Genomic DNA, 22,446 nt, shown 5'->3' with positions numbered 1-22,446 from the left:
AGCCATGTTCGTTCTGCAATCTTGTTTAGTCACCCTGATGAAGGCATTGTTGCCGCAACGCGTATGTGTATTGTTTATTCTTGCAATGCATTAGCCAGACTATTAAAGGCGTTTAAACTTTTCCACTAGAGTGCCTTGGTCTCATCCCTTTTTTTTTGTCACCCAGTCGTACCAAAGAGCACCTTGTTGGGGTTTTTTACTCCAGCCAAACAGATGCGTTCCTTTCTCTTTTTTCTACTTAGTCAACTTGACCGTTGGCTCTGTACTTGGTCGGCTCTTTTTTCCCAAAATAGCTGATCTACAAGCTCACAACGCCTCGCAGTGGATCTGCTATTTGTGGCTAATGTTCCCCATCACACAAATATTTAGCAGACCCCCTGCAGTTACTCTGAGGACCCCCTGGGGGCCCCAGACCCCTGTTGAACTAGAGAGAAACCCTGCCAGGACCACGAGGCGCTCTTACATTTGATCTAACACAGTGCCCAAGTTCATGTTATCACACCTCGCACAGGAAAATTACAGGTTTATTTTATTGTCATACAAAATAGAATTTAGTAAAACTCAAAAATAAAAGAATAATCACAGAGGACATTAGTTCAATGCAAATAAATTTCAAAAAAATATATTTACAAAATATATTTATACATTATACAGTATATTTATAAAACATTAGTGTCGATGCCAGTAATGCAAACTATTAGGAAAAAAATAAGTAGAGATTTTTTTCTCTTCTTTTTGTCCAATGTCGCACACAACATGACTACTTCAGAAAGGATCAATATACACAGAACATGAGCATGAAATCCACAAGGCAGCAGGGATTTGACCTGAAGCCAGACTGAATCATTTGAATTCAACATTTACAACAAAGTCAAAAGCAAGAAATTGGCTTACAGAGGAGGAAGACTAGCTAAGAAAAGAAGAAACTGCCTCACACAGTAAAGATTGAGGGGAATAAATATTTAAAACAAAGAGCCACATTTTCCCCCCAAAAGGCAAATGCAGCAGTAGTGATAGAATTGTGCACCAAAACCTAGTGAAAGTAGCTTTTCCTTAACACCTGCCACCACATTAAAGTAAGAGCATCTTTCACTCTAGATATAGCAAGTTTGGTTTCCAAATAAGCATAAATTCACCTCAAGCCAATTAGAATGTGGAGCTTGTTGGAAATCTCCAGCAACTACTGGTGAAATGAAACTGGAAAAACAAATAAAAAATCGCTATTTTGAAACCTGAAACCAATGTGATCAAATGGACAATTTTAAATTAACATCTAACACGTAGTTTCAATTAAAATAACAAAAATGAAATGGCTGCTTATTGGAGGAAAGTCTCAAATAAATGCCAAACTATTCGATTACCATTATAGCCAGAGTTGGTTAAGTTAATTGTCTTTTGTGTGACATCTTTTGAAAGAAAGACATGCATTGGAAGATAATGCCACACTCACATTCAACTGGAGCAACTGACTAACGCTGAATTTATTCTCCGTTGTGCAAATTAGTGTCATGAGCTGAACATAGATCTACAAAATCAGGCGATGCATTTTGGCTACTTTCTGTGTGTAACACCGTTGCACAACAAAGTATAAATCAGGCTTAGGTCTGACAAAAGCAAATAATTTGGAACGTTAATTTGCATCAAGATCTGCCAGACCAGAAGACTAAAAACCTGTGTACTTAGTAAAGTAGTGTTATGGTTTCCAAAGTGTGGAGGTATAGCGTTTATGGCTGCTATAAGCATTGGACATTAAAACCGGATTCATACTTAAGTTGCGTGCCGGTGTCACACACTGAAAAAAGCTGATCTACAAGCTCACAATGCGTCACAGCGCAACACGTTGTTCGATTGAATATCTGTTATTTTCGGTGCACGACACCTTATGCAACTTCGTATGTATCAAGCCATTCTCTTTTTCTGGAGTAAAAGCCTCTGTGGGACACTGCTTCAACCCAGATCACAGGAGGGATTGAACCAATGACCTTAACGTGATAGTCACTCCAATCACTTTGTCTGTCTGTCATCCACATGGTCTGCTGACCTAATATATTCAGCCTGTTTTTTTTGTTTTGTTTTGGCAAAAAAGAAAAACGCAAGTTTAGATTGGATATCGCATTTAAACCGAGGAACGAGGGTTGCGTTTCAATAAGCGGGTATGAGTGGAACACATGAGCTTGCATGATTAGCATTGATTAGATATTATCCCCTCTGCTGTGTGAATAACTCTGGGGGCGGTGTTTGATTCAGTGTTCAGCTTCTCAAGGATGATTTATGCTTCAGCATTGAGGTGTCGTAGCTACATTGTAGGTGCCCACGACATAGCTACCAAGAACAGTGACACCTCGACACAGAAGCATAAGATAGCCTTTAGTGCAAAGAGCATTACAATTTTTGCAGTTATTATTTACTGACACATGGAAATTCAGTCAGACTTACTCTTAGTCTTTGCACATGCATATTATCTTTCAAACTTTGTGTCAAAATATATTTGCACAATTGTCAGAAGACCTATAAATATAGGCTTTGACAGTGAAATGGCAGAGTGAGTGTGAGAGCCAGTGCTCACACAATTTCTGGTTTTGATCACATAGCTGGTTTGCCTTTTAATCAACGAGAACATGGAAATGTGACAATCCAGCAAAATTGTAAGGAAGACGAAACAAAAACCAGTGAAAGCCATCGTTTTCATTGTTCCTGTCCACTGCTTGAATGGAAAGCCTGCATTCTGTCCTTATCGGTACCGGTAGTCAGGTGCTCTGTGTAAATTCAATCTAGAAAACCATAAGGGCTACAGGGGTTTCTAGGATGGTCTCATACAATGGAATGGTAGTGTTTGGTGGCAAATTCTACAATTCCACCTCTCTTGGGAGGCTAAACCAAAAATAACACATTGAGGAACATTATTTTATCACCACTAATTATTTTATCGCGCATTAATATATCTTTTTTTTAATTTTTATCTTATGTAAATGTTTCAAAACGGGGGATGTTTAGTGTCTGTGAACATTTATAATCATAGTTGGACACATTGTGTGTCAAACGCAGTACTTTTTGGGGGGTTCTGGACAATATCTGTCATTGTTTTGGGATTTCCAATAACAAACATTGAACACTTAAAAACTATCCCTTTAACATACATGTTGAACATTGGGGATTCTTTTTAAGATACATTTTTGGTGGCATTTTGTACGCTTTCTTTCAGATAGGTCAGTGTTATGTAGAGAGACAGGAAACCAAGGGCAGAGAGAGAGGGGGCATGCGAGACAATAATAGGGTAAGATTCGAACCAAGGTCCTCGTGCTCACTAAGAGCATGGTCTGTGCACCAACTGGCTGAGCAAATATAAAACTGATGATTAATTTGGGATTAATTGTGATTTAACTATGGAAAATTATGCGATTAATCTAGATTAAAATCATTTGACAGCACACCTCTCTCTCATACAGTACATAGACTCATGTATGTATGTATGCATATGTATGTATGTATGTATGTATGTATGTATGTATGTATATATATATATATATATATATATATATATATATATACACACACACACACTCACACAGTATATGATGGTAGGTGTGGCATTCCACATCAGCAGTAATTCTTCGATAGACGCCATTGTTGTTCGGCTGATACAGAAAATAAGCCATAGAAGAACATAGCTGTGTCTTCCAAACTGCCTCTGGCAGTGACACTGGTTCATAGAATATCAACATGTGATGTGCATTGGTGAAAGGCTTTTTGTGTCCCTAAGGTTTGGTTAGTGGCGCCCATTGATGATGTTCTTGTGGAGCAGCACTTGGTCTTGGTTGTGCTGGGCATGGCTCACCTCCTCCTCACACAGCTGTGCGTTCTTTCTGATCTCCTCCAGGGAGTAGTCCTGCATGAGGGTGCCATTCTCGAACACCGTCACCAGCATGTCCTGCGGAGGAAGAGGAAAGGGCAAGCGAGAGAGAGAGAGATGAATGAGGCAGGACGAGGCTCTGCATCTGCACTACCCTGAAATATTTAGATGTACTGTACTCTGTCGTACGACAGTGTCTCTTGTTGACTATAGAGCTGATCTACAAGTTCACATCCTGGTTAATGCTCTATGGCGAGCTGCAGGATAGGGTGAGCACCTTCAGCCAGAGGCTCACTCTCCCGAATATGCATACGGAGCGGTACAGACTCTGTTTTCTGCCAACTGCCATCAGACTGCATAATGCATAAGAACTCTCTCCCTCAATGCATATGGTTCCGTGTCGGCCCTGGTCTTGTGTGATTATGTCCATCTGTGTCTGATGTGTTTCTGTTTTCCCCCCCGGTATACATGCTGCATTCTGTTCATGTCACCATACATAAATATCAATATGTTTGCCTGCAGCCTAATTTTGTCTAATGCTTGAATGCATGTTCTGCAATTGAAACAGCACATCCTGTTAAGAGCGATCACTTGATATGCCATTATTACCTGTGAAAAAACAAGTATGGGAAAAAGAAAATGTACGATTCAAAGTTCAGTTATTAGTAGCACATGTTCTAAACCAAATTAATGGTTGTCATCCAAATGTCATATCAGAAGACTCAATCAAGCTCAAGTACTGCGACTGACCTCCTCAGGCTTCCCTGCCCCTCGCTCTATGGTCTCTATGAAGCCATCAGAGTTCCTCCTCAGTGACAGGCGACCCCTCTTTGACCCCTTGGTGGGGTCAGTCACAGGCTGCTTGTACACGTCCATCTAGACAAGACAAATAGAAGGGTTTATTATGTTCTGAATAAAGAGCATGGCTGGTCGTGCTCATTTACAATGACCCAGGAGGGTTTAAGAAACCACAGGCCCGGCGAGAACAACTTTCAAACAAAGAACAAGTTATCCAGAGAGTGTTGTAATACCAAAGAATTTCAAAATCTCCCAAAGAACCAAACTAATGCACATAAACCAATACACAGGATGTGATGTAACTAAGCCTTGTGCTAGTTAGAGTGAGTAACAGTATAACACATCTATGTTCAGATGCTATTGAGAACATGCGTCATCACTCATCAAGTGCAAATGGATGCTATGACCGGTGTTTCGTTTAATTCAATACTGCAACACGTCCTCCAGAATGCTCAAGGGTGAATTCTGACAGCCAGACTAACTAAACTTCTAAGACTTCTAAGATTAATTCCAAAGGACCCAGCACTAGTAGTGGTAACCAAGGTAACGTTGGCTTAAAATATATCAGAATCAGAACCAACTTTATTGTCACATCACAGGTTTACGTGTGTAAAACAAGTGGGTTTTTGTGCAAGCGCCATCATTTTAGCAACTAAAATATTAGCAAATCTTTCATTTCTTTTCAAGACATATTGATATAACTACAGTACATACATGGTTGGTGTGCTATATAAATATTGTAAATCAAACCATTTATTGTCTACTAATGACCAACAATGTGCAGTTCTGTCTCTCTGTATAATGCATTCAAAAAGGCCCTCAGGAAGGACTTCCAGGAACCGATTCATGTCTACAGGGGTGACACGACGATCAAGTATTTTGGAGTTCCGTTGTCGCCACTCTCTCTTTACACCGCACTATGTTGTATACGTTGTCATGTCAATGAAACCCTTGAGATTATGGAATTTATTTGAACCTTGACACCCCACTAATACCGGTGAAATGTGCCAACGTACCCCCTTGCCGTTGGTCTCCACATAGCTGCACTTGAAGGCACAGTTGAGTGTATCTCTGTTCAGTTTCTGGAGCAAGGAGCTGCCGCAGCCAAAGAAGACGTTCTCTGCACTCCAACCCCCATCGGTCAACTTTTGGAGGATCTGCATGCACGACACACACACACACACACACACACACACACACACACACACACACAGGCTCACAGTCAGGGTACACACAGGGCAGGCACCATAACTACAGGCACACAGCTGTTGGATTCCTATGGGAAGGATACTCAATGAGACAGAGGATCATACATTACATTTTTAAGATTAAAACAAAACCAGAAGATAAGGCCCAACAAAGAAACCTCAGACAAAGGAAAGAGAGTGTTCTGGGAAGAACTTCAGGCGGAGTGAAATGTCAAGCTGACTTCTATTGGCAGCGTTGATGAAACCGCAGGGAAAGTAAAGACAGCAGTCAAATAGAAGTCTCTGGAAGAACTGTGACTGAACTGCCATATATCATTTATTTGTTCAAGATGACTTGTCACCCTTATCTGCTATGTGAAATAACTGGTTGAGCAACCAGCGTGGCACATGGGGAATGTGCCACCATTTAATGATATGTAGGCAAAGATATGGTGGGTGTCGTGTATGTGTGTGTGTGTGTGTGAGACTCCTATGAACCTCAAACTATGCGCTATCGCTTCGTCAGTTTTCCTCCCCTGTGCTGACCTCCCTATTACTCCAGTGTGTGTGTGTGTGTGTGTGTGTGTGTGTGTGTGTGTGTGTGTGTGTGTGTGTGTGTGTGTGTGTGTGTGTGTGTGTGTGTGTGTGTGTGTGTGTGTGTGTGTGTGTGTGTGTGTGTGTGTGTGTGTGTGTGTGTGTGTGTGTGTGTGTGTGTGAAAGACCGTAAGAAAAAGGGCAAGAACAAGAGAATGCTGATTATAGAAAGAAAAGAGTGAGATAGAGGCCGAGAATGAGGGGGAGTGAAATATATAGATAAAGTGAGAGAATGAGGGGGAGTGAGAGAGACATAAAATGAGAGAGAATGGGGGGCAGTGAGAGAGACACACACACACACAGTGAGAGAGACAGACACAGTGAGAGAGACAGACACAGTGGGGAACAAAGAGTGCGTGTTTCTTCTGACCTCCTCCACTGAGTTGAGGTCAATGCCGTCTCCTTGGATGATGCGGAGGTAAGGAGGCAGAACTTTGTAACCAACAGAGTTCACCATACATCCGAAACACTCTTCTAGAATCCTGATGACCTAAAAAGACAGGTAAAAAAGGAGGCCGGGTATCAGAGACCTCTCCCCGCCAATCACCATTCTACAACACTGTACACGGCTCCAACTTATGTCAATCAGTATCAAAAGTTATATTATTTTTGCTCAATCAGTACGGACGCTTCATGTCAGTTACACACTAATAACTAAGGGGAGGAGAGGACGCGACTGTCCAGACCCATCGAAAAAGTTACTTCTTTGATCTTGTCACGACCAGTTCACGTTACTTCAGAATGTTCCTTATTCGTGTTGTTATGTCTGCACACACAGAAACAAACACCAAATCAACTGTAAGTTGGTTTTGGTAATAAATGTTTTAAAGGGATATTTCACTTTCAAAAAAACATTTTGTCATTTTATCGTCTACTCTGGCCTTTGTGAGCCCCCCAGACAGTTTTTAAGTTGCTCGATTCAGTATTTAGATATTTGATATTAATTTTATCAGACACGCCCCCTTCCTATACAAACCCATTGTAACTTCAAACTCCATTTTAACCATGTTAGATTCATCAAAAACACACGTCCTTGGTTCTGGTGACTCATACCGCCCCCCTAATACGCGAGGGGGCCGTGTTTTTTCAATTACTTTTTTCTTTTATTTTTAATATTTTTTTAGGAAAATGAAAACATTTAAATGCAATAAAAAAATAAAAGAAAAACTTTTTTTTTTCCGGAAAACCACGGCCCCCTCACGCATTAGGAGGGCAGGGTGAGTCACCAGAACCAAGGACGGGTGTTTTCGATGAATCTAACATGGTTAAAATGTAGTTTGAAGTTATAATGGGTTTGTATAGGAAGGGGGCGTGTCTGATAAAATGAATATCAAATCAAAATCTAAATACTGAATCAAGCAACTTAAAAACTGTCTGGGGGGCTCACAAAGGCCTGAGTACATGATAAAATGACCAAAAGGTTTTTTGAAAGTGAAATCCCTTTAATATTATGTGAATATTCTCTGTTTAAGTCTATGGATCGTAGGCCTGTCCCCGACTAAGGATTTGTTTAGTCGACTCTAATTGGCGACTAATTGCCAATAGTCGACTGGCAGTCGACTAATAAAAAATAAAAAAAAGAATTTAAAAAAAAACTTTATTTATTTTTTATTTTATTTTTTGGGCCAAAATACATTTTATTTCAAAGGGCCAAGTCTACACAGTTTGTTTTGTCTCCAGCAGAGTTTCTAGTGTCTCTATCTCTCTCTGGAAGAGGTTGCACATGAACTCTGCAGCCGCACTGAGGCGCTCCAACACAAACAATACCAATACAAAGACGAGGAATAAGAAGAATAAAGTGGAAGTTACGTGTGGTTGCAGGTGTAGACTTGGCCAAAAAACAATTTAAAACATTTTTGGCCCTTAAAAAAAAAAAAAAAAAAATCTAAGAGACACTTAGTCGACTCGGACCCCCCGCGACTAACCAGTCGACTAGTCGACTTAGTCGAGGTCAGGCCTAATGGATCGTAGTAGCCATGCTCTCTCAACAGCATGGGCTACATCTATTTGCAGAACGGTGTATCACTTCTGATAAGCACAAAGTTAATTGACCTGAATATGATAATCTCATCAGAATTTAAACCAAGTTACAACAGGCACTGGCTGTCAACATGGAAGCAACGTTGATCAGGACTATAATTTGCCAAAGACAAATAAAGGGGGGTAAAAAAAAAAAGAGTCCACTCCATTACATAGACTGCATCACCTCCCAAAAAGAACAAGTTTACAAGCCATCATCGTGTCACAATGCAACGTGTGGATACATTGTAGATTTGTTTGTTTTGTCAAGCAAACACTGTGCAATGGAGTATAAATAAAGGTTATTGTTACAACAAACATAATCTTTTGATTGGAGTGTGCAAGGAAACATATGTGAAATAAACATTTGGAAAATCCATCTTAATAATGATCTTGCATACAAGGATCGAACTTGAAGCCTCGCTATTAGGGACGTCCATTGCTAAATGAGAGCCTGCCTGGGATGCAGAAGGTCCCAGGTTTGATTCCAAACCCAAGCAATGTGTCCCTGAGCAAGACAAAGGAAACTGAATTTCCCCTGCAGCATGAAATAGGTCTAATTATTTATTATCATATGTGTGTTTTGCCTGGAGGCAGTCCACAGGGCCGCCGTGACACCTGTTAATCTCAAAGACACCCGACTCCAACTATCTATATATACACACATACATATATACATATATTATTAGAAGGCCAAGTATGAACAACATAATAACAATATAAAAGGTATAATTATACCATAATATGCCAGCGCACTTGACCATAAAGTTTCGCAGCTGATTAGAATTTGCCCTTGTTTTGCATCTGATTAATTTACAATTACCCATGTGGCAATGTATAAATGGTGGCTTTACGCCGTACTATTTGTGTGACTGTCCCCGAGGAGTGGATCTGGTGACAAATGGATAATGCCAGCGTAGTAATCAAAACTGAAAAGCAATTTGAAGCTCTTTTGTCTGAAAATAATATTTTAATATGTGCATGATGCTATTTACATGGCAGCGCAGTTAGGAGTTCATTTAACCCTTCGTGGGTTCCACAAGTCCTTTGTGAATTCTCCCCTGAGAGTGCAAAATGAGCTAATTAAGGGAATTAACTGCGTGAATTAACACTACAAATTGTGTGTGATTCCTCCTTACCTCGAGGAGAGTCTCAGCAGGATCTCCTGAGTCAGGTCGGATTACTAGGCAGGAGTCCTGGCTGCGTTCCATCACACGCTCCTTCAGCTTGTCTCCCCAGATGTGCTTGCAGGCCTTGAAGATGTCATAGCTGTCACTGACCACGGACACAGGCCCTGTGGAGAACTCATCCAACAGCCTCTCGAAGGCATCCTTCTCCCGACTCCTACCCCAGGAGATGATGGTGCTGGAGATGAGAAGGGAGAGTGGGAGTATAGATGGGAAGCAGTCATGGGCATCAATACATACCCTAAAATGTTTTTGTTTGTTATTATTTCAATGAGACAGCTTACTATGAAAGGTTAGAGGGAGACAGCATACAGTAGAGTAAAGAAGGTTGTGGCCAGGCCAGCAGAAGGATATGTTTCCAGAGACCTTGCATAGGTCACTTTGAACTGACACTGAAAATATTTCTAAATGTATGTATATGTATATGAGTGAGTGAGTGAGTGAGTGAGTGAGAGAGCAAGGAATACCTGTGCTCTGCTGCTGGGATGGAGAAGCCAGCCATTGGGCAGCCATAGTAACGCTGGGCCATCAGTAGTCCCGCCACTGTGTCTGTACTGGAGAAGTTGACCAGGTGAGCTGCCCCTCCTAGTGCTGCAGACTACACACAACACATGCAGGACACAAGCTGTTGAACAGTTCATCAAACTAATCAATCAGTAATCAATCCCCCATTTTGGGCTCGACATTATAGGCACAATCTTTGCACTATTTATAATCAGCTTCAGAAGTGTCACTCGTATACAGCACCACAGTGAACAAGTCTAATGTTTCCTTGTCCTGTTTCAGAGCCACATCTTTGAACATTAGCTCCAACAGCATGTGAGAGAACAGCTTAGCTCACAGTATATTGAAATCCTGAAATCCTATTGAGGTTCTCAGACTGCACAGTGAAATAATCATGTGCTGGCAATTTGCTCCTTTAGTCACAATTCAATCCTAAACCAGCTTTATTCAGTTAGGTCTAGGGCAAGTGTGCATGTGAGTGAGCACATACAGGCATTCACGTGCACACAACACATACTGTATGAACACCCGCACACACACACACACCCGCACACACACACACGTGACAAAGAATGTTACATCACTGGTTCCATGAAGCTTGAACCATGTATAATTTTGTTGTGGTCATTTCATGTATTATATGCATGGCACCGTGTTGCAACTCTGGCATGTGACCACAGGCCAGATCACCCTGTTCTATCCCCCTGTTGATATAATGGCTATTAGCTGGCTATTATACAAATTACTGGTACCCAGTAAAGGATTTTATGAAATAAAAACACATATGGTCTAAGTTGATAGGTAGGTGATGGCAAAGTAAATGCAGTCACCATAAATGATTCCAACTGTGACACCTAATAGGTCATATACAAAGACATACAGTAAAGTGAATCTCAATGTTTACTGTACAGGATATACTGGTAACGGGTAGGCTACTAATGTATCCATAAGCTAATACACAATGTTAATGGTATTCAATCCATCAGTGAGGCTAAAATGTATTAGGTGTCATGTATCATAAGGCTTCTGGCAGCACTGATGCTTCAGGCACTAGTCTGAATGAATGCTTACAAATTAAGCCTACAGGAGATGACAGCCTCATCATGCAGACTATTGAATAACAACATCATTCATAATGTATCCATTTATGCAGCCACGTGATTCAATAATAATAATAATAATAATAACAACGTGTCCTTAATTTCTGTTGGTGCATTTGCCAGGGACATTTGCACATACCTAGAATTTGTCCTCGGGCATTTACCCATCTTAATTATTAGGTCTTAATTATACAGTGTCTGGGGAGCTGTTAAGTGTCTTGCTCAGGGACACTTTGATACATCGCTGAACCAGCGACCTTCTGATTCCCATACCGCCTCAGTCTCTACCCAGAATATCTCTGCATTGTGCCCTTATTCCTCAAGGCTGACCAGTGTGTTTGGAGGACCATTAATATCCGACTGGGGCCCTTCTGCTAATTAAATTCTTAACAATTTTCTTTGCCTGAATTCCTTGATGTCAAGAGTGTGCCAATACTTTTTTTTGTGCGCAATATTTACCAAAACTCATCCATGGGTCTTCACTTAAACGTGAAAAATGGCTTTTCGGTGTTTCCAACAGGATGTCTGGGTAATTAATTTTCCACTGGACCCACTTGCACCTTCCTTAGTTTCAAATCCCACCAGCAAATCCCTCCTATGTCCCCTGACAGTCACTCCCCTCTCCCTTTTCTACATACCTGCTTGAAATACATTTTAAAAAGTGTTCATTTAACTCTAAAAGGACTTGTAAGGCTCAACTTTATGCTTTCAGAATCTCTACCCTTTCTTGCATGTGTCTCTTTGTGGAAATGTCGACTCCAATCTGACCTCTTGTGAAGAAACTCCTCTGTAGCCAAAGTCATGGAGCTTAAACTCAAGGCCCTCCAGGCTCCCTGAGGTGGCCTTCAGGTGCTTAGCCAAGATCTTCTTAAACTCCCTCGAGATGGTGGCCACTGTGATAGGATACCACATCTGGACCAGCATTGTCTGAGCACAGCATAGAGAGAGCAGGGTGGGGTGGGGTGGTTAAAGAAGGGTTAGAAATGAGGGACATAGAATAGCGTTATCAGGCAGGGTCGGGAGGAGGGGATATATATAGGAGAAAAAGGGAAGGACAGATATGTATGTAGATATTGTTCTTGTGACTCTTATTTTCTGCAGACCAATGAGAAATAATGACAAATGTGACTCTTGTTATTGTGCCTCTTATCTTTCATATCCGCTGTGTTCTTATCTGTTTTGTCTAGACAAAAGACTAGGAATGTGTGAGAGATATCAAACAGCTGATCATACACTGCAATAAAAACTCTACAGTATTTATTAACAATGATGCTGTTCAGCTGCAGTATATTCAAATTAAACTGACCAAACACTTATCGATTACAATTAATAATTGGATTGCATGGATTACAAGTGGCTATTCTGTGCAAATTGGAGACAACACTCTTGTAAGTGTGAGACTAAATGCCAATGCCTACATTAAAAAGGCTGTATGGGATCTATCACACACGCACGCACGCACGCACGCACGTGCTCCAACACTTTCATCCCCCACACTGGGATGAAATCCCAGGGTGTCCCAGAGCAGAATAAAATCTATATTTACCTCAATGTAGTTTGTAAGCCAGAAGAAGTCAGGGTCTGTGTTCTCCACTGTGAAGAGCACATTTCCTCTGGGTACGATTCTGCCTTCAGGGACTGCTTTGATCCTGATAGGAAGACGGCCATCATATTTCTGAAGGAACAGCGAACACATTGGCGTAAGTACAAAGCCCCTTTCCCACTTGACAAAAACCCCATTTACACCCACCGACTAACATCTGGCTTTTGTGTTTAGTGGGAAAGGTTACAATCGGCACTCATTCCCGGTACAAATGACTCTGCAGCTGTCACAGGCATTTATTGGTTCCAGCTCTGATCAACGATGTAAACATGACACCCAGGTAGACACGCTGCGTGGTAGTATGAGAGAGCTTCGCCTGATTAGAGAGGAAGAGAAAATATGGAGGCCAAGAGCTCTACAGTTTATTTCACTGCCACTTGAACTTAAAAATGTGCAAACTGGAATAAATAGAGTACATAAAAGCATTTTTTTAAAATAACAATCCTCTATTATAACCCCCTAGTCTCATGCCATTTCATAATCACAAGCAATCCCAAAACAATAATTATCATCGGTATGGATTGTATTTGTGTGCTGAGAGGGAGAGAGAGGGAGAGAGGGAGAGCTACTGAGAGAGCTATTAAACAGCTACTTGCAGGCACTTCACCGGTGCATTTGTGACACTGAATGTCACACAAAACTGCACAAGTGCACAAATGTTGGTGGGAAAAGGGTATAAGAGTAAGACATGATATATGAACGGGCACTGTATGGGTAGATGTATGTCTACCTGTTTCAGTGAGTGCACCTTTTCTATACCTCTAAGACTTTCCTCCAGCCCTCTTCATCAAACACGTTCTGTCTGAAATGCATCAGGTAGAAATGCTTGGCCTCCTGAATCTTCTCCTCTGTGATGACCTGCCCTGTGGAAATTAAAGAACGCAGAGTCACTGACGCCGACAGTGAGCCCAGCCAAGCAGTAGAGCTAACTAAGGACAGCAAAGAACAACACAACGCAGCCACAGACAGAAAAACAAGAAATTACACAAAAGAGTGAGAGTCAAACCTAATGACATTTGGAGAGTAAATAAAATGTGCTTTGGTTTTCCAAACAGGTCCTGGGGTAAGAGAGGTCACTGTTCACACATTCCACAACACGCCACGCCACTATCACACCAGCCTCCTTATCTGACTGCCTTGGAAATCTCATGTAGAATTTCATTTTCAATCTTATTGAGACGGCAGTAAAGCTGAGAGGGAAATTGTGAAGGGGGGAGCAGAGGTTTTCATGGTGGAATCGAACAGGCCAACAAGGGGCAGTCGTTTGTGACTCCAGACACAAGTGGATTAACATACACACTATTGATGGCACAAAGTATTATTTCACTGTTAATGACATGAAAATATGTGTTTAAACATTATGCATCAAGGTTCTACCAGAAATATTGCTTAAAGTCACCTAAAGTGTAAGTTTGACATTTTGTTTGTAACAGTTTGGATATTCTTATCTGCCGAATAGTGGATTCCCTAGTAGTCTTTATGGGTTGTGTCCACCGAGGTGTTTTTTCCCGGCTGAAATGTCAAAGCACTCTCCAATAAACTCTTCCAAGTTGAAACATTTAATCTGTCAACAAGCAGATAAAAACGCCAGACATGAACGAGCGAGTGCAAAATGAACAGCCTCTCACCATGCTGCTGGGTTTTCCAAAAACACGGCACTCCCATTGTAAACAATTCAAAACATACGCAGGAACATTACTCGGGGGGGGAAAACGTCTTGGTGGACACGGCCCCTTACTTCAGGGCTTTATTAATTGACATTTAAATTAAGGGTGGGGTAAAAATCTATTCACATAAGAATCGCCAATTCTAATCTTCTACAATTCTGAATCGATTTACAACTTCCCAAAACCCCCAAATATCCTCGGCTACTAGCCTTCCAATTTTATTTATGTAACAGCCGTTTAATTGTTTGTAATACTTAACTTGTCATTTTCTCACTGAGAATTAAGCAATACCAAAGTTTGTATTAGTGTGAGCATAGCATGAATAAATGCTAAGCCTACTTTTTTTGTCTTAGGTTTGACTTTTGTGCGTTTACATTATTGAAATAAGTTGATAAAACAAATATGCCTGTAATTTACGTATAGTTTACTAGTTTCAGCCTTCAGCCGAGCAACAAGATGCCAAAGACACATTCCAGCCTTGCTGACTAATTAGCAGTGTTTCTTGTTTTGTCCAGCATTTACTTTCATGTATGTAAGAGACTTTGACAACAGCAATTCAGCAAATTGGTCCACACTTTGTCCAGCTTGAACGCGCTTCTTCCTGTCATAAATAATGGGTACTTTGGTGCTGCAAATGTCTCTCTCTCTGTGCCTAGTGGCTATTACATCACCATTGTATCCATAACAAAGAAAGTTAAAGCCTCAGGTATTACTGATAATAGACCTAATAACACCAGAGATGACTTCAAAGCATCTTTCTACGATAAATGTCAAAACCTCTGACAGCCATGCTAGTGGAAACTGACAGTCATGTATTACATGAGGTGTTAGATTGTGAGCAAGACAGTTACTACTACATAGTACTCCTTCATGAGCAAAAGACAGTTACTACATAGTACTCCTACATATTAAAAGTGAATTAGAGGGCATTCCACTGTAATAACTGAACTTGTATTTTGTGAGTCACCTAAAACCTGTATTTAATACATTATTTTACATATGCTATGCAAAAAAAACATTTTATTGCGAGTAAGCTACAACGCTTCTGTCCAACTGACCTTCATCAGGTAAGCTATCACAGAGATACCCAAGTGAAGACAGTGTGCGGGATCTCCAAAACATAGATCTTCCCAGCCTCAGTTAGAAAACAATTCCCCCCATCATGTTTATTTATATGAAATACATGACCTCCTGATGACATCAGGGCTAGGGCTGGGCCATATGATAAAATCTAATGTCACAATATCCTTGGCCAAATACCTTGATATTGTGACGATAATAATTGAATTATTACAGTTTAAAACATTGCGCAAATAGCCTATCTACAGGATCGCAATGGGTCATGATGTGACACATTGTATATTTTCACTATTTTTGAGCATTTTTAAAGTGGGTTTAAGTGATTAAAACCAGGAAAAGACAACACTTATGACAAACGATAATAATTGAATTATTACAGTTTTAAAAATTGCGCAAATAGCCTATCTACAGGATCGCAATGGGTCATGATGTGACACATTGTATATTTTCACTATTTTTGAGCATTTTTAAAGTGGGTTTAAGTGATTAAAACCAGGAAAAGACAACACTTATGCCATATCACAATATTCAAAATACCAGACGATGTCTAATCTCATATCACAATATCGATATAATACCGATATATTGGCCAGTCCTAATGAGAACAACTATTAACTCATTCAAGTTAATGCAAGGTTGTTTATAGTCAAGTATGGACATACTGTACCTGTCAGGTACTTCTTGAGCAGGTACTGAAGACCGAAAAACACCACCTCATTGAACTGGGAACCTATCTTGCGTCTGCATTCAAAGTAGGAGTAGATTTTACTGACATTGGGCGGGTACTGTTTGTAGTGTGTGATCTGGAAGAGAGAGAAATTGACACAACGGTTAAACCAGGACAGACAGTAGACAGTAAACATAACATGTTTTTGAAGCATTGCACTAGATCTTAAATAGAGTAGGCCAGTTTATCAATGTCTAATCTTATCAGTACAGACAATCAGATTTGCGCTACATAAAAATAAAATGGAAGAAATGTTCCAAAATAAACACTGAGGATTGTCTGGTTAGATGTTCAACGTGATGCTAGCGTGTACAGTAAGCATGTTTTCCGCTTTCATTTGGGATTCAGAGGGTAGGGTGATGACAACATTAAGCACAGGCCTCTCTTTGTGCGGGTTGAGCCCAAATTAAATAATCAGGAGCAACAGCCCCTCACTTGGGAACAAGGATGCATACTTTTTCCTATTTCTTAGTTCCTCCTCCTATACAACTCTCACCCATTTCAAACAGCTTATCTGGGAAGAAACCTCACAGCTCATGATGACAATTGTTCGGTTTGAAAAACATCTCTTTTACTATGTAGGTGTTATAGCTACTATGGCGATTCACAAACATGGGTCACACTCGCATCATGACAGGAATTCTATAGGTAACCAGCAGAAGTAACCACGGCAACAGAAGGGAAATGATTCTTTTTCATGTTTTTCAAAAATATACAAATTATCGATCAAAAGATTGGTAATAGAGTGTCTGCACATAGTTGGGGGTGCACACTGTGCATACTCGGATATGGACTAGAATAGTATCTAAATGCATTCCCAATGAACCTCATCAGAGCAAAAGCCATTGCTGATACGAGTACGCGACAATGCGTCTGGTACAGTTATGATTTGGTCTACTAGATACGCTGGTTATTCATTATGCCGGTTACGCAAGTCAGCGTCTCAATGAAAAACAAAACACAACAGGCCTACTATACTTGCACACTACTTTTTCTGGCTGGTGAAAGGCCTCAAGCAGGCATCCAATTCCACATTTTAATCCACATCCTCACTGTTGTGGAACCCTAGTTATGCAACAGGGGGCTATTGGCTAATGACTAATTCTGAAACCATGGATTACATAAATTAGAGCCTATACACCCCAAGAATGGGCCACTGTGGACTGTGTGGAGCCAATCACCACGGCTTCCAGAAAAGGTAGTGTGCCAAAGATTAGGATTCACACATGCACTGTAACCTGGAAGTTATCTGGACATTAAGCAGTAGGGCTGTGTGTGAGAACACAAATGTACAAGCTCAGTAGGCCCTGACATGCAACAGACTCTGGCAGCCTTGAGTTAAGTCGGTGTAATGTCCGATTCAGCCTAAACGGCTCAATGTGTGAATGGACCAGGTCAATGTCCACTTTATCCAGTGAATTTACACTGTTGTCACGAGGTGGAGAGAGAGATTTGATCACTGAAAAACTTTAGTGGTGGATGGGTGCGTCAATGGGAGACAAGAAAGAAATGAATCCTCGCATCTCCCTCATGCTTTTAAGTGGGAGGAGCCAACGTGTGCATCTCTCCAGACACTGCCCCTCGCCTAATCAAACAGAGTATTGACAGTTATGTTAGAACAGGTTTGCCACGGATAATGTCCTGTTGTGTGCTACATGTGTGAAAGGGCAACACCAGACACTGTCCTGACCTGACCTGATTCCCCCGACATTTTCCAGAGTTCATATGAGAAAGAGTGTTGTATTGAGTGGATATAGCCTAGAGTCTTGGGGGGGTTAGCATTGTCTAGGCCCTAGACAATGCTAACCCCCATCAGACCACAACCGAGCAAGGTTGTCCCAACGTGCAAGCCTGTTGTTCGGGCTCAGCAGCCCAACCCCACCAGGAGTGTACAGCAGTGGTCTGAGGAGGTGGAAGAGGACCTGAGGGAATACTACAAGTCAACAGACTGGGACTTATTTGCATTTGGGTCCACAGTCCACACCAGGACACTGATGGCACTCCCATTGTATTACAGATTGCACGAGGTTATGCAAGGAGAGCCCTGTACCCACCCAAAAAGGTGTGCTGCTTCTCCAACAATAAAGCCCTGGAACAATGTGAACATTAAAGCCCTGTTGAACAGGAAGAAGAGCGCTTTCATGTTGGTGGATGCAGAGGGACACTGTGGGGGCCTAAGAAGGGACGCCCCAGCGCTCTCAATGACGTCACAAAATATGAATATCTTTGATTCAACCAAGAAAATTCTGAATCGGGCACAGTCCTATAGTAGTACATACTGTATATCCATCCAAAAAGATAATCTGTAACACTTTACAATAATGTTGCATAAATTGTAGGAAAAGTACTTTTTTACTTTACTGTACTTTAGTACAAGTAAAAGTCCGGAATTCAAAAATTACTTGAGTAAAATTACAAAAGTATGGGTATCACTATCAAAATGTACTTAAAGTACCAAAAGTAGAAAGTACTCATAATGCAGAATGTCCCATTTCAAGTTATTTGTTTCTCAAATGAATGAAATGTATAAAAATCTTTTGAAAATAGCCGATTTTACAAGCTCACAATGCGTTGGGACGCATTGTGAGCTTGTAGATCGGCTATTTTCAAATGGCCGAAATGTATATGGGGCTGAAGTGGTTAATGTATGTTTAGTAATAATAATAAAAATCCACAGTTTTCAAATAATTGTAGTGGAGTAAAAGTACAATATTTGCCTCTGAGATGTAATTGAGTAGAAGTAAAAGTACAGAAAATTGTAAATACTCCAGTAACGTGTATATTTATTGCTGATATATATTGTTAGTGTAGATGTCTAGTGCCAAAGTCTAAGCTCAATCTAAGTCCAATGACATTATTTTAGGTTTCATTCTGTCTCTTCCTCTTACGTGACGTGTCGTGTACCTCTCCTGTGTATCACTCTTACTGCTGTTGCTGCTATTACACCAGTATTTCCCTCTAGGATCAATAGCTTTAGCTTGAATGTCTCAGCAATCTGTCCATTTCATTTTGAAATAGTTTGTGTGCAACTGTACATTTTGGAATAAGGGTGGTCTAGACAAAAGGTCACGGGGTCAACAAAATAAGTAGGGTTCAATCCTTCAGGGACCATGAATTTTCTCAGCACGTTTAATGGCAAACTACCTATTAGATCATGAGATATTGTATGGTAATGAAAGGTCACTCAAATCAGTAAGATTCGCCCTCCGAGGGTGCACAAAATTACAAACAACAAAAAAGTTAGGTTTCATTTTCCTTGTGGAAGTTTCATAACAATGATAAGGCAGTAGGTGGTCGGTTCACCAGTCTCTTATCTCTCAAAATCAAGGTGGGGTGCCAGTGCCACACACACACACACTAAAGCTGATAACCCCATCGGGTGTTGTTCAGCTTGGCGCATGCAAATGCACCATAGGCCTACTATATACATGATGTCATTATGATTACAGCCTTTACCCCCCCCCCCCCTGTTCAGGGGTTAGCTAGTCCTGGTGCCAATACAACAGCCAGGCTGGTCATCATCAAGAAGACCTTTGGCATTTTACCAGATGTGTGGCATCTAACTGTGACATCTGACATTTAAAGTCACTGAGCTGCTATGTAGCCACTATAAGCCTGTGTCCACAATCACTGGGGTAAGCTGAGGCTCACAAATGACTTCAGAAACAGTTCAGGGCAGGCTACAGTTTCTGTTTGGCCAGAAGTGAAACTAAAAACTGACCTACCGTATGTTAGCTATAGGCTTGCTACAGAAACAGAAACTCAAACTAAATAAGATGATACAAAATATCAAACTAAATGGTTTGAGATTTATACTGCATGAAGCAGTGTGATCAATTTAACTAGTAACTTTATCTGTTATATAAAAAGCCAGTCAAGGTGCGGGCAAAAATGTCACCCCTCTGCTCATGGAAGTGGACTCAACCAAGTATGATGCAAATGCTTATGCTACATTCCAAATAAGCTTGACGTAACATACAGACATGTTACGATATATGCTTTGACCCTAGACTTGGATCAAGATGTATATATTTTTTTTTTATCGATTGTGACATTTGCATAGATACGAAAGTAAAAGTTAGACTCGATAATCGACTAAATGCATCTATGAATATGATAGTTTTCATCCAAGGCTACTTTGACCCCAAACAAGAGAGGGCAAAATGTCATATCTGTATACTGTGTGCCGTGTGTGGGCTACTGTACACTACAGTATGGTCAGCTGACATTTACAAAGACAACTGAAGTTGACTGAATTGAATATCTACTTCAAATAATGTTGCCTGGCTGGAGAACAACAAACATGCAGTATTTTGCAGACTTTTGGGGGGGCTTTCTTGCTCTGCCTGACTCACCAAATGCGACACTGTCTGTGTGTTAACTGAATATGAAACTGAAATACAGTCCTTTCTTAGCCTTGGATAAAGACTATCATAGATGTATTTTATCGAGTCTGACTTTTACTTTCGTATTATAGAGATGTCAAAATCGATTATAAAATACATCTATGATAGTCTTGATCCAAGGCTAGTCATTTCTGACTGCACATTCACCTATTCATCAGGAAATAAGAGACAATATAGTTGGCATAATGCAATTTCTTGCATAATTATGCCTTGTACATCACAACGTAGAGGAATTGTTCCAAGTCTGAAGTAAACAACGATACAACGACCCTATTTGTGTAAACAGATCCAGTCTTTCTCGCCATTCAGAAACATGGTACATTAACGGATGTAAATGTCAAAGAGGCGCAGAGACAGTGCATGCGGGTCGCTCCACTCACTCACCTTGTAGGAATCGGTCGCCAGCAAGAAATTAAAATCGTGTGCTGCCATTGTTGTGAATGAATGACCTGAATGTGACTTTATGTCTCCTTCCCTTCTTGCTGGAATAGTCGCTCAAAAAGAAACCAAACTGGACGGACGTGGTGTAAACGGAGTTAGAAGGAGCAAGGCCCGTGGTTTTGGAATTTACTAATTTTTATCTCGGGTATAAATTCGGCCGTTGGTGAATAACGACGGTCTCTTTATAAGCATTGGTTTGGATGTGAGACTGGGGGTTGGTTGTAAAGGGGCGGGTAAGCATCATGTCAAAATGCACGTCGCACGTCAGCACCGCCCCCTGGTTCGTCATCACCAGCACGCGTGACAGCGGCCATTAGGCAACACAGCAGAGCAAGGAAACTAAATTTAAGGAAAGGTCGGCAACGTCATTTTCTCGTCGCACCGGGTGGCAAAATGCACTTCGATGGAATACATTGGAGTCAATGAGAGCCAGGTGGACCAGCTTATAAATAATCACTATTTCTGAATGATGATTGAGACCTTTGTAAAATGCTCGGACCAGGAAAGTAATTAAGTAGACATATCAAATAAAAAAATTCTGCTGTGTTGCTTTTCGATGTGTAGCCTACCCATAGACGCCGGAGGCGGGGTCACACGGTCCTCTGTGTCCCCCCACTTTTCAGCTATCGACTTTATATATATTATATATATAAAAAAAAAAAACATTGTCTTTTTTTTTCTCTACCGGCGCAGTAGCTCCGCAGCCTCCGCCCACCCCACCGTTCGCATTGTCAAGCGGCCCCAGCCAGACATGCTAATTGCCTCTAATAAACAAGTCTTGATCTCTGTGGCTGTGCTAAACATGTTCTGCAGGTTTTGGCTCTGCCGTCTGCCCTTATTGAAATGAAGGGTCGCTATGCTGTGTCCCTCAACTCCCTCGTCCTGTGTGCACTAACAGTCACTCACTGCATGCACTGAATACCAGTGGTGGAAAAAGTACTCAAATGTTTTACTTAAACAAAAGTATCAATTCTGCGAAGTAAAAATACTCTGTTACAAGTAAAAGTAAGGTATTCAAAATGTACTTGAGTAAAAGTAGAAAAGTATTGGTATCAAAATGTATTTAAAGTACCAAAAGTAAAAGTAGGCTACTCATTATGCAGAAGGTCCCATTTCACAAGTTTTCAAATGTGAAAAAAAAGTTTTCTAACCCTTGATACTTTTACTTAAGTAAAACATTTGAGGATGGGACACACTGGGATGGGTAGAGTGTTGTTAACTGTTTTATGGTCATTTCATGAATTAAGCAAAAAAAATCGCGCGCGCTTCGCGCGCGAACATGC

General features: G+C 40.9%; 1 protein-coding gene across 1 annotated transcript; it reads right to left on the bottom strand.

The window, feature by feature from the left end:
• Positions 1-512: 512 nt before the first annotated feature.
• Positions 513-21,359, bottom strand: nampt2 (nicotinamide phosphoribosyltransferase 2). The gene is made up of 11 exons (XM_080423976.1): positions 21,107-21,359; positions 16,257-16,392; positions 13,602-13,705; positions 12,786-12,914; positions 12,008-12,166; positions 10,103-10,233; positions 9,588-9,813; positions 6,800-6,919; positions 5,665-5,805; positions 4,601-4,726; positions 513-3,928 (listed from the first exon to the last, which is right to left on the bottom strand). The coding sequence occupies exons 1-11, from the start codon at positions 21,152-21,154 to the stop codon at positions 3,767-3,769; spliced, it is 1,482 nt and encodes a 493-aa protein (XP_080280102.1). The 5' UTR covers positions 21,155-21,359; the 3' UTR covers positions 513-3,766.
• Positions 21,360-22,446: the final 1,087 nt, after the last annotated feature.

This window comes from Gymnoscopelus braueri (assembly GCF_963280865.1).
Source record: "Gymnoscopelus braueri genome assembly, chromosome: 3".
NCBI lineage: Eukaryota > Metazoa > Chordata > Actinopteri > Myctophiformes > Myctophidae > Gymnoscopelus > Gymnoscopelus braueri.
Note: the sequence above shows the minus strand (reverse complement) of the source record. Positions and strands in the feature narration are given on the sequence as shown.